Source organism: Microtus ochrogaster, unplaced genomic scaffold, assembly GCF_000317375.1.
Source record: "Microtus ochrogaster isolate Prairie Vole_2 unplaced genomic scaffold, MicOch1.0 UNK2, whole genome shotgun sequence".
Taxonomy (NCBI): domain Eukaryota; kingdom Metazoa; phylum Chordata; class Mammalia; order Rodentia; family Cricetidae; genus Microtus; species Microtus ochrogaster.
Window position 1 is genome coordinate 25,051,168 of NW_004949100.1, and position 12,615 is coordinate 25,063,782.

The 12,615-nt window shown below is 42.7% G+C and overlaps 1 protein-coding gene across 2 annotated transcripts; it reads right to left on the reverse strand.

Annotated features, from left to right (window-relative positions):
• Positions 1-3,870: 3,870 nt before the first annotated feature.
• Yae1 (YAE1, ABCE1 maturation factor) lies at positions 3,871-7,016 on the reverse strand. 2 transcript variants are annotated; one of them, XM_005365450.2, is made up of 3 exons: positions 6,866-7,016; positions 5,298-5,419; positions 3,871-4,767 (listed from the first exon to the last, which is right to left on the reverse strand). In XM_005365450.2, the coding sequence occupies exons 1-3, from the start codon at positions 6,989-6,991 to the stop codon at positions 4,338-4,340; spliced, it is 678 nt and encodes a 225-aa protein (XP_005365507.1). In that variant the 5' UTR covers positions 6,992-7,016; the 3' UTR covers positions 3,871-4,337. The 2 variants fall into 2 exon arrangements, with proteins under 2 accessions (XP_005365507.1, XP_026644215.1); XM_026788414.1 differs by lacking the exon at positions 6,866-7,016 and adding an exon at positions 6,179-6,286.
• Positions 7,017-12,615: the final 5,599 nt, after the last annotated feature.

Consider the following 12,615-nt stretch of genomic DNA (forward strand, 5'->3'; position numbering starts at 1 on the left):
TAATTAAAATCAGAGGTTGACAATAGCTCTATTATGTACATAAGTATTGTAACATTACCTATAAATAAATGTAAAATGCGTGATGGAAGGAGGAAGAATGGGAACTGTGGCTGACCACGCTGCTCGGAACTAGAACTGAAACTGAAGTTTGTAATTTCATAGGTAGGAAAAAGGGAACTAACTATACAAGTTTGTTTTTTTTTTTTAAAGATTTATTCATTATGTATACAGTGGTCTGCCTGCATGTGTGCATGTAAGCCTGTAGGCCTAAAGAGGGTGCCAGATCTCATTACAGAAAGCATGAGTCACCATGTGGTTGCTGGGAATTGGCCTCAGGACCTCCAAACGACAACCAGTGCTCTTAACCTCTGAGCCATCTCTCCAGCCCCTATACAAGGTTTTGTTTAATAAATTAGTTCGGGAAGACAAAGACAAGTGAAACAAAAGACAGGAAAAGGGTTAGACTATGACAGTGAGAGGCTGGTATGAAGGTTAATTAATATCTGATGAAGCCAGGACCCTTCAGCCAATGGCCCAGGGATCACCAGCTGGAGTGAGGAGGCTGGGCCTTGGTGACAGCAGCCTGCCCTTGCCATCTACTGTTGCAGTACGAAAGATTTCCACACTAGCCCAGAATGAAATATAATAAAGGCTTGCTTATTAGGGGGTAAACTCACAGAAAGAGGAGTGATCACAGTCCTCTGCAAGCTCCAAGAACTGGAACTGAACCCAGCAGCCAAGGGGCCCGCACACGCTTTTACATCTGGATTTAAGAACATGAGACCACGCCAATATCTTAAAGGCTATTGGCTGAAGGGGTTCCCACAGCAGGTATACGTCTGGATTTGGGAGTTAGAGGCAGACTTATGGTGAGTTTAAGGCCAGTCTAGGCCACAGAGGTCATCCAGGAACACATCCAGGAACACATCCAGGAACAGGGAGACCCTACCTCAGACAGAACAAAGAGCAAAAACACACGTGGGTGGGGGAAACCAAATTAAAAAAAAAACTCAACTATTTGAATGAAAGGCCAAATTCAAATGATTTGAAGATGTGAAAATACTCACCTGGATGGAGAGTGTGATGGCAAAGAAAAGCAGAAGACTTGACGATTTCTACCTTTGGATGAGAGCAAATGACCTTAAGAGTCAAAACACAGAACCAAAGCGAGTCAGGAGAGGGGAAGAAGGAACAGGCTGTCTAGACATGCTGTGCTAAGCCACTGAAATAGGCTGAGAAATTGGCAGTTGGAAACTTGGGTCGGGAGCCTGGGCTAAAGTTGGAAGCGGAAATGCTAGCTCTGTGACAGAACAGCGGAAACTATGGGAGACGAGGTCGTCTGGCTAAAGAAATAGGGACCCAAGAGAGAAACCCCCAGAAGTTTAAGGAGTGGACAGAAAGGGGAGCATTAAGAGAATGATAAAGAACAGTAGTAACCAAGAAAGACAAGCAGAGGAACTTACGGGAAGAGGTGGCCAACTACATCCACTGACTGGTACAGGAAGATGGCCGGACTCAGAACATACCAATGATGGGCAACTGTGACCTTACCTAACAGCAACCTTAGGAAAAGCAGAGTGAAGCTGGCGTGAGTGGGCAGCAGTTAGGGCAGGGATACCCAACTCTGCAAGTCTGCTAGTTGTAAATGGCATCTATGAGGGTCTAGCATCTTCACAGTGCAGATCTGTGCTTTCTGTACAGAAGCAACAAGTCTTGACTGGTAGTTTATGAACAGCATAGGTGTATTTCAAAACTTGGGAATAATAAAATAAATAAGTTAAAGATTCTATCCATCTAATACACACACACACACACACACGTAACTATTTTGCCCTAGGTCTTAGACTAGAACACACCCTTAGAAGAGGGTAAGAATCACAACTTGGCCTTTAACTGGGTTTACCATGGAAGCTGTGAGCAAGCATTACAGCACAGTCATGTGCCACATGCTTTGACCACAAATGAGGTTCAGATATGATATGGTCCCAAAAGGTCCCATCTCTTAGTGACATCATAAACAGCTTCTACATGTTATATTTGCAGAGTACAACTGCCCGAGGTCACATTTCTCAGAATCCATGCCCGACAAGTCACAGACGGCTGGAAGTAAAGACGCCAGTGGGTGAGTTTAGCTGCTTACTTCCTCTGCAAATCACAGTTAGCTGGCCTTAGGCTTCTAGTGACTTAAATGTCAGGAAAGCATAGGATCTTGGCCCCTGCCATTTGCTTAAAAAGACCTGGATATGTCAGCACCAGAAGTGATCTCTTGGCCATGAAACTCTGGTCACAGCTGCAGGGCACTCCTGCTGTCCCATTTACACTTACCCAGGGCCTTTTATGGGAGACCTGGCTGTTAGGGCATAGAAAGCAAGACAAAGGGCACAAGTAGATTTTCCTTTACTGGGTTTGTTTGTCATACCATTGCTGCTCCTCTGCAGTCCAAGACTTCTCTATAACTTTTCTAAAAGCAAAGCAAAGAGACCCCCCACTCCCCTTAACTCAACAGCCTCTTGTGTGTGGTGTATATGTGCAGTGTATAAGGGTGTACATCTCTGCAAGCACATAGAGGTCAGAGGGCATCAGATTCCTCCTTTAGCAATCTCTGCTTTACTTTTCTGAGGTAGGATGTCCCCCAGAAAGTCAGCAAGTCCCTGTAATCCTCTAGTCTCTGCCTCAACCTGGGCTGACATACACTTGGGACCATAGTGGATCCTGGGACCTGAACTCATGGTTGTGCAGTGATGCTTTTGACCACTGAACCACCTGTCTAGCTCCCCAGCTAATACCCTTCCAGTCCTGCGACTGTAAGTATAAGGATACCTTATGTAATTAATGGCAGCAAGGGATCTGATCTTCAGGGACTCTTATCAGGGAATGCACAAGTAAACTTTCAAGATTTACTGCACTCAAATCTTTACTTTGAGTAGCCATTTTGAGATGCATTGTGAGAGATGGTTATTTCTGTATAAAAACAGGGTAGAACAACAGTGACACCTCAGGGCAGAGGTTCTCAAAATGCAGACTGTGGCCCCTTTGACAAACATCGGTCTCGGAAAATATTTACATTACGATTCTAAACAGTAGCAAAATTACAGTTATGAAACAGCAACGAAAATAAGTTTATGGTTGAGAGTTACCACAACATGAGGAACTACATTAAAGGGTCACAGCATTAGGAAGGCTGAGAACCACTGGTCTAGAGACTAATGATAATATTGTGTGGATTTGAGATTTTAATATAAAACTCACCATGAGGTCCTAAGTTCAGTTCCTAATACCAAAGAACAAAGTTTCATAATAAAAAGCCAGTCATCAAATGTAACCTTGATACCTTAAGTGTGTTTTAGCACACTGGAAACTCTACAATACTACTTCAAATTTGGCTGCCTCAATTTCTTAATGTTCTGTGCATTTTAAAGAGGGACTTAAGAAAGCAGCAGAACATTTCCATAGTCCTTGGGTCTTCTTGCCAGTCTCTCGCTAAGGAAGCACCTGTCATCCTGGCCAAATAGCAACCGAAGCTGGCATAAGAGACAATGACTCGGGTGCCTCTCAAGTCAGGCACTTCATACTAACTCCAGGTGGGGACAGTGATGACAAATCCTTCCCTGATCCTAAGTCATGGAACAAAAATCTGGATGTGATTCTGTCGATGCTGGATTACACATTTCATGTTGAAGCAATACAGGTAAGTCAGTGCTTTGAGTGTTTTTTCCAATGAAAATAACAAGGTTGCAGCTCAGAAATAGTCTGTTTTAAGAAAACATGGCCAACTCCTCACTGCCTAAAAAACCAAGCAGTTCTTTACAGTCTAGCATGAAAACGTACTTTTTCTATTTTTCATAGAACTGAACATCTATGACCAAAATGTAAACAAGGTAAATTTTAATATTTTGATTATTCATTCAATGATATCAATAGTGTCAGTTTCTCTGGTCTCTTGACTTTACTGTATAGCTAACTACACATCTACTTCTATATATCTACGTAACCCTTAGGTTATTTCGGCAACTCTGGTTTGGTTGCTGGTGACGAGGCCCTAAATTGTCACCCGATACAGAAGTAGAAAGCAGCATTGGATTTTTTTCCCCTTGTTCCTGGGTTTTGCTAGTCTTAGAAATTTGAAAATGACAATGAGGATTTTTGAATATATCTAAAAATTTAAAAAGTTACCAATAATAAAGATAATGGCTTATGTTCCATTTACTAGTGTTAACACTGAAGACCCCTCATAATCCCACAGGTGTAACTAGAGGTGAGCTGTTCAACCAATGGTCATCTTATGTAGACACACATCGCTCTGATGAACTTCCTCCCACTACAGAAGGGAGACAATCTTATAATTGTCTGAGGTGTTGCAGCACGTCTACCGATAGTCCCAACTGTTTCACTAAGTTGGCCGTCTGTTCCAGAATCCAACTGAGGCTTGGTTTTTCCAGATGCGCATGCTCCTGTGTTGTGCAGCAGTCTGAAGGGGAACAATCTTTCCCGCTAGGACTCTTGTCGGAGCTTTTGTTAAACTCTGCACTATTTTCACAGAGTCTCTCATCTTTAGCTTCATCAATCTTTTTCTCAGCTGGAGCTACATGACAAAGGTCCATATCCTCAATGGAGTCCAATAAATCTGTAACTTGGGGCTGTGGAGTGACTGATTGCAGACGTTTAAGCACACACTCTTCACACTGGCTGACTGCATCCAGAAGGTTATTTATTTTACTGATCAAAGTTGAACTATTACTGTGAAGGTGACACCAGGAGAGCAAAGCACTGAGCGAAAATATAAACAAGAGTTAAATAGGAAACATTCAAATAGTCACAGGCATTTAGAACTCTAGGCCCTACAGGTTTTCCTTCTAGACAACACCATGCAGAAATAGATTAGCAATAATAATGCATGTCAAAATCAGGAAAGTCACAATGTAAATAACACAAAAAGAACAAACAAAGCATCTTTTAATACAAGTTAACCAAGACTTAATCATATAAACTGTTTATAAATCATACCCCTTCACAGCTCCATACCAATTTTTTTATTTTATATTTTCCCAGACCGTATAACTTCTATGCAAGAAGATATAATTTACATAAAGCCAGAAAAACCAGTTCCTTCTTTTCTTTCCTTTTAAAAAAAGAAAACCTAGGCTGGTTAAACTATTAGAAAGACAAAATATTATCAAGAGGAATACTTTAAAGACTGTCACGAGGCGGTGCCAATGACATCTCCAGTCAGTGTTTATTTCTTAGGAGTGCTCAGTATTTAATGGAGGCATCAGGCATACTTAAATTTTTCAAATTACCTCAGTGTTCCCCTGAGTAGTCCATAGTTTATAATGACTTCTGCCCCTTCTTTATATCCTTGATTGAAGCCCTGTTGAAGAGTAACTGCTTTGCCGGCATCTACTCCATCTCTGTAACCTTCCTAAAGACAAGAAACTGATTGTAACTGACACCAAGTCAATCTTTTCTAGAGGAGCACAAAGCACAGAATCCGTTCTGAAAATAGATTTAGCAGGTTTGTATTACGTTAACTGAATATGATATGGCGGAGACACAAATCCAAAGCAGAAGGTTTCTTCTAAAACCCTACTATTGGTCTGCCCTTCCTGATCACATTTGTTTCCAGCCTGGCCTGGATTTCCTAATCCTACTCCTCATCCTCCTAAGTGATGACAGGCATGTGCCTCCACGCCACATCCTCAGCTCACTTTGGAATCCAGGGCTACCTCGTAAACGTTAAACACCAGTTGTTAGGTTCTTTTTAATAACTGTTAGCAAGGTCTTCACAGACATGGGAACTCCATGTCTGGTCTTGGTAACTTACTAGAACAGGGCAGTTAAGGAGGCTGGCCAGGCCGGGGAAGAGGAAACTATTTTAGGAACAGCACAGAGGAAGTCTGAACTTAGAAATCTAATCTGAATGAGGCATAGAGATTTTGTCCTCTTATAATTGGTCTAGCCCCAGATTCCCAAGGCATTTTTATAATGATATCATGGCTGCTGGACTCAACAAATATCTCGCTGGAACACTGTTAGGGAGATCATCACAACTGCAGCTTTAAAAGGACAATTAAATGGCTGGTAAATATTTTAGGTGGACACAGTTCTTTTTGCCTTTTACTTTTTAATTAATTAATTATTATTATTATTTTTTTTAGCGGGGGCGAGGGGCGTTGCGTACCATAACTTGAGTGTGAAGGTCGGAAGGCAACTTCCAGGAGCCTATTCTGTCCTTCCTCGATGTGGGTTCCAGGGATGGAACTCAGGTCATTATACTCTAAAATCCATCTCTCTGTGGACGCAGATCTGACCAGTTCTCAACCAGAACTAAGCTGATTCTACCCAGATATTATTAAGCAAGTTTCAATGAATGGTGAGAGAGAGATCCGGAATGAATGATACATTTAAAGTAAAACTGAAACAGTATCTCCTTCTCTACCTTCCCGTGCTGTGACAACATTCTTAGGTTCACCTTTTCCAAGCCTTAGTAACACCACGCCTCACTTCGGACTCTCCACCCAGTGAAAAACATCTGTGAATATGAGTTTTCTGACAGCCTTAGTCTAGTCGGTATATGTTTCTCCCCTTCAGCTATTTCCCTCCCCAAACACCGAACTCTGGAAAAAGTTCACTTTAGTCCGTCAGTCCCCTGCTCCAAACCTAGCCGGGGCTCTCAAAGAACGCGTGTTTAAAGGTTATCAACCTTTAACCAAGTAACAAGCTGGGAGAAAGACGGGGCGGCCTTGGGGTCGCAGAGAGAGAGCTGTCCCCCTGGTCCAGGCCTCCGCCCGAGTGTCCCGCCCCCCGCGAGCCCTATGCCCCCGTGGGAATCCCACGCCCCTCGCGTCCACGTCCCCCGCCCATTTACTTGGATTCGTCTCCGCATGTGTCCCTGCCATTCACGCTGCACTAACAGAGTCTCGTCCGCTTCCTCATCAAACACATCCTGATCTCCAGGGCTCGGGACCTCGGGAACCGCTCGAACCCAAGACATCTCCGAAGAAACCACGAGCCCCAGAGGCCCGGAGGCCCGGAAGCGGCCGCAAGTGCTTCCGGCCTGGGGGCGGGGCGAAAGGGTAGGTGTGGAACGAAGCGGCGCCTGCGTCTGGTCCGGCAGCCCTGCGACTGGGGACTGCCGCTGTCTCCTCCCTCGCGTTTTAGTCCGGCGGCGGAATGGGGTGGGGTAGGTGTTGGGAGCTAAGACTTACCATCCCAGGACTGAGACTCAGTTTCTGCGTGTGCTGAAGGCCTTGGCCACCAGCGGGCAGCCGAGGACATTGGACTATGAAAGCTGATTCCGCGGTCAATTTGAGATTAAGTAATGTGAACACTCTTGTAAAACCAGCATCCATTGTCAGTTGCCCTCTCAACCTTTCCGCTCTTGCTCTGAGAGTTTAGGAATTTGGCTTCTGGCCCAGAGTGCATGTTGAAGAACTGGACACCAGCGCTCTTGTTTTGTCCTTTGTATGAGAAATATGAGTCATATGATAATTTTTCTGAAATACCTGTTTTTTTTTTTTTGTATTAGACATCATTTTAGGCCTTTGAGGGACTGCACACCATAAACAATAAAACAATAATAAAAGTTCTCTCCCTGAGTTCTCAGGCCCCGTGGACTTCCTATTAGTGTAGAAATGGCAGTTGACCAACAGTAATACATAAGTAATTCATAGTTTGCAGATGTAAATGATATGAAAAAGTACTACTGTGGGAGAAGACAGGTTACTATTTTAGTTTATTTTATATTTTTGTGCTGGGGATTGAACCCCAAGCCTTGCAAATGTGGAACACGTGCTCTGTCAATAAGCTATTCCCTGCAGCCCCAAAGTTACTATATTACATTTTAAGGGAGAATTTGCATTCTGTAAATATGTGTATAAAAGCAAATATAAAATGTTAATGTGTGATTATATAGCTATCAATTAGACATAAAATGGTATGAAGGAAAGCAATAGTGATAGTGATCGAAATGAATAAAATAGAAATGTTGTACCCAGATCACAACCCCCAGAGAGAGAGCCCCCAGAGAGAGACCCCCAGAGAGAGACCACCAGAGAGAGACTACCAGAGAGGCCCAGACTGTAATAAGCAAGGTTTAATCATCATAATATAAATATGTTTGGAACTCATCTCCATCCCCGTTACAAGGTAGAGAGGAGCTATATCTCCTCTGTGGGGTAAGCTTTTAAAGGCATAACTACAAAGAGAATCTTTGAAGATGCTTTGGCAAGGGTACAAGGACTTTTGCTCCCTCCCATTCTGTTAAGTCAGCTTTTTCCTTGTTTTTAGAGCAAGGCCACTGTTTCTGAGTTAGGCCATCTTTATCAGCCTGTACCAGGTGGCTGGCTGGGCTGAGCTAAGTGACCTTGTGCTCGGAATCTCCTGGGTGGGAGAGGGGAAGGCCACTATCTTCCTGGGGAAACATTCTGCTAGAAAATTTCTTCTTGCCCCTTTGAGACCAAGGGGTGAGGGTCCCGCAGAAAACCCAAAAGTCCTGACGGTGAGTTGGCTCAGTAGGCACTTGCCCTCAAGCCTGAGGAACCGGAGCAATCTCCATGACCTATGTGATGGAAGGAGAGAACTAACTCCTGAAAGTTGTCTTCTGACCTCCACATATGTACTGTGGTGTGCGCGCATACACACACACACACACACACACACACACACACACACACACACAGACACACACACAGTATGTAAATAAATGCAATAAAAATAAAACAACACTGGCATAGTAAACCCTATAAAGGCCTGGGGCTGGAGAAATGGCCCAGCAGTTAATGCTTGCGACTCTTCGGGAGGATGCTAGCTTAGGTTTGAGCATCCACAGAGAGTGGACGGCTCACAACCACCTGTAACTCCAGCTCCAGGGACTCTGAAGCCCTCTTCTAGCCTCCAAAGGTACTTGCACACACACATACAAACATGCATACAAACACATATTTGTATAAATAAAAATAAATCTTATAATATAAAAAGAAAGCAAATAACCTCTGTGTTTTTCTCATTATAAAAGAAACTATTAAACAAGACAAGAATTAGGAAGTAACCATTGATGCAGATGAAAAACACAATAAATTCAAACTCAAGAATAGCACATGTAGTGTTTTAAGACAAGCTCTCAGTAAACTGGAAATGTAGCAGAGGATGGGGATGATTTTGAACTTCTGATTTTTCCATGTCTAACTCCTGAGCGCTAGGTGTACAGGTGTGCATCACCACGCCCAGTTCTGTGGTGCTGGGGATTGGACGCAAGGCCTCCAGCATGCGCTCTACTAGCTGAGCTGCTTCTCCAGACCGTTATGTGAGTGTCTGCTCCTTAAAAGGTGAACTGTCTGAGCCTTGGCTCAGTCATTAAAATGATTGCTTTACAAGGATAAAAGTATGAATTAGAGCCCAGAACCCACATACAAAAGTCAGGTATCGTAGTTGTATCTGTAATTCCAGATCTCAGGAAGCGAAAACAAATGGAATCGTGAGGCTTTTAACCAGACGGAATAGTTTAATTGGCGAGCTGCTCCTGTCCCCCTCACCCATATGTCAGAGCACCTGAATATTCATAAGAGTGCATATGTGTGTACACTCCCACACACATTGTCTTATCAGAAGTTATTTTAAAATTATTCCATTTTATCACAGACAATGTTGCAATTTATTAAAGATGAAAGTAAATCTTTATACTAATGTATTCAACGTCTTTACTTATTTTTCCATAAATGATTAAACCTTAGCTGTATTACTTGATACTGCAGGAAATGTAGCATCTTCAGTGTCTTTCAAGTTTTACTGACATTTTGATTTAACTGTTGTCAATGTTGGTAATGCCACTTCAAACAAAATGTTAGAAGTATGTCTAGAGCTATTTCCAAAGTTGCTGGAAAATTTGCCCTCATCCTAAAGCAAAATTAATTTATCAATTTTCATGAAATGCCTCTGTGGCTCAAACAGCTATTTCAAAATCAGACATTTTAATACAGTGCAGTCTGAAGATAGACTAGTTGATACCCGCATGCTGAGAAATGAGGGTAGGGAGTATTAAAGGTTGTTTTTATTGTATTTCTATAGAAGCAGAAAGCGGTATGTATAGTAAAAACACTTCAGTGTATGGCATCCAATAGTCTTGATTCTGGTCCCAGGTGTTTGAGGCAATGTTCAGTGGCGCTGCGTGGCATGGTGACTTGTGTGGTACACAGTGTGTTTGCTGTGTGTTCAGATCAAAGCTGCAGTGAACCTGAACAATACAGCACGAGCAGATGCTGCCAGAACACCTGTGACTCCTTACACATTTGGAATTTTGATTGTTGTGTGTTCAGAGACCTTTCACTGTTGCTAATGTTTCCATGACTCAGTTTCAATTATGTGATCTCCTGATTAAAGAAGATCTCGTGTGTGTGTGTGTGTGTGTGTGTGTGTGTGTGTGTAAATGCACATGAATCTATGCAGCATATCTCTATGTAATGTGTGTGCAGGTATTTGTGTACATATGTGTCATATGCGGTGAGTGCAGGCTGGGGGTTAATATCTGATGCCTTCCTTAATCACTCTTCACCTTATCTTTTAAGACAGTTTCTCATGAATGGGGTAGACTGGTTGGTCAGCGAGCACCAGGGATCTGCCCCATTGCTACCTAGAGCTACCACGCCTGACTTTCTGCGTGGTTGCTCTGAAGCTGAGTTTATGTCCTCAAGCTTGTGCAGCAGGCACTTTACCAACTGACCCATCTCAGGCTCTTGTAGTATTTCAAAAAGTTCTCTGTGGATTCTGGACTTAAGACCCAAGTCAGATGCATGTATGCAGATGTATTTTTTGCACTGCTTATAACCATTAGGAGGCAGAGTTAGGAATGCATGAAGAGTACTGGGAGCCAGGAACATAATGCATGTGCAAGAGACCAAGGAGAGGAAGACTATGCAGAAAGAAAACTTTCAGAAAGTGATGCTGATCAACTTCTGTGACATGGAAGGGAGGCAGAACCGGAGTCCTGGGCTGCAGTGGCTATTTCATGCTGTCTTAGCTCATGTATGAAAAGCTCTGCAACAAAGAACAAGGGAAATCATACATTTGGGTCACACGGACGTGTCATGCTCCCTTGTCAGCTTAGTTATGCCTGGGGAATGTCCTGGAACCGCGTGGCCTTGGCTAGGAAGCTGCAGCGGATCCCATAAATACTCTTGCCTTCAACAGTCAGATGATCTTTCAATGTCCTGTTGTGTGTATTATTCTATTGTTTCCAAAATTGCATCCCCACTCTTTAAAAGAAGAAAAAAACCTCATAAATAACTATGACACCCTTGCATAAATTTTGATGTCATGATGTGGACTTACCCTGGAGGATTTAAGAACTGTATCTTGCAGCTCAGTGTGTCTCATATAAACACACTCTAATGGGGTCAGCCTTTAGGCTTCACCATATGCTTCTCCTCAATCTCCTGCTTGTCATTCATCTTTGTCTTTACTTTCAAAGACTCCAACAATTCTTCTTTATGTCTTTCTATTTCTCATCTCCTGCTGACTTCCATTTTTTATCTTTGTTTTCCACACTTTATTTGTGCCTCTTCCAGAGAGCTCTTTGATAGTTGACATAATAAACTCCAAGAGGGCACAAACCTTTCTTAAAGTCTCCCCAGTTTCTGGCTTGGGGGAGGAGCACTTAATCACTCAGCCTTGGTAGCTGGGCAGTGGAAGATTCCTTTAAACTAAGGAAAGCTGGCTTCCTGTTTGTTCCTCCTAAACTTGCAAATGTTGTTTTTAGTGTTCAGCAATAGCTTCTCAAGTACCACACTGAATTGCTTTAATCAAGGGGGTGCTAAGGTTACGTAATATGTGAAAAATTGATGCGAGCGGTGAAAAAAGGTTGGAGAACATTAGCAACAGAGAGAGCTTGATGGCGGTGAGGCTGGTGTGGGGATTCTAAGCAACGGACTCCTTCATTTTAGCTTTGTCTCTGGAAATTCAAGCCAGTCCTAATGTCAGAGTGGGGAGGAAAAGTACTTTAAAATCCAGTACAGAGCGCTTGGTGACCACTGAAAAGGATGAGGGTGAAATGCCAAAGAGGAAGCCTGATTGATTTTTCTAATGGTCTATTGATGGGCTGTATATATAAGCATACTCAGGCCTGTCTCATCTTCCAAAGATCCTCGATTACCTCCAGGCTTTTTGTAGCTATTTGTTTATGTTTCTCTTTCCCTTTACAGCTAAACTTCTTGAAAGAGTCCCCAATGCATCTCTCACTGTTCAAGTCAGTGGAATCTGACTTCCAACCCCTCTGTACTACTATTGAAAGAAATGGGGCCTGGAGGTTAAGACAATTTTAAGATTTTTTTCATTTGACTTTCAGATTTCTCCTCCTCATTGTCCTCTTGTGCCATACGCTGGCTAACTGCCTGCAGAGTTTTTGTTTGTTTGTTTTTGTTTTGTTTTTTGCTGAGATTTACCACAGAGATTGTCATGTATCATATCTGATCTTACATTTTCTTCCCTTAATGTTTGATGTGGGATGTCCTTCTGTATATATGTTGCTTTCATTGGTTGATGAATAAAGCCAATGGCTTAGCAGAGTAAAGTCAGGTGGGAAATATATAGAGAGAGTAGGTGGAGTCAAAGAGTCAAAGATACACC

Coding starts and splice junctions, on each gene's coding strand:
- Yae1 (XM_005365450.2), bottom strand. CDS start 6,991: ATGTCTTGGGTTCGAGCGGTTCCCGAGGTCCCGAGCCCTGGAGATCAG. Junction 5,420..6,865: donor ACATGCGGAGACGAATCCAA/GTAAATGGGCGG, acceptor TCTTGTCTTTAG/GAAGGTTACAGAGATGGAGT. Junction 4,768..5,297: donor CTACTCAGGGGAACACTGAG/GTAATTTGAAAA, acceptor ATTTTCGCTCAG/TGCTTTGCTCTCCTGGTGTC.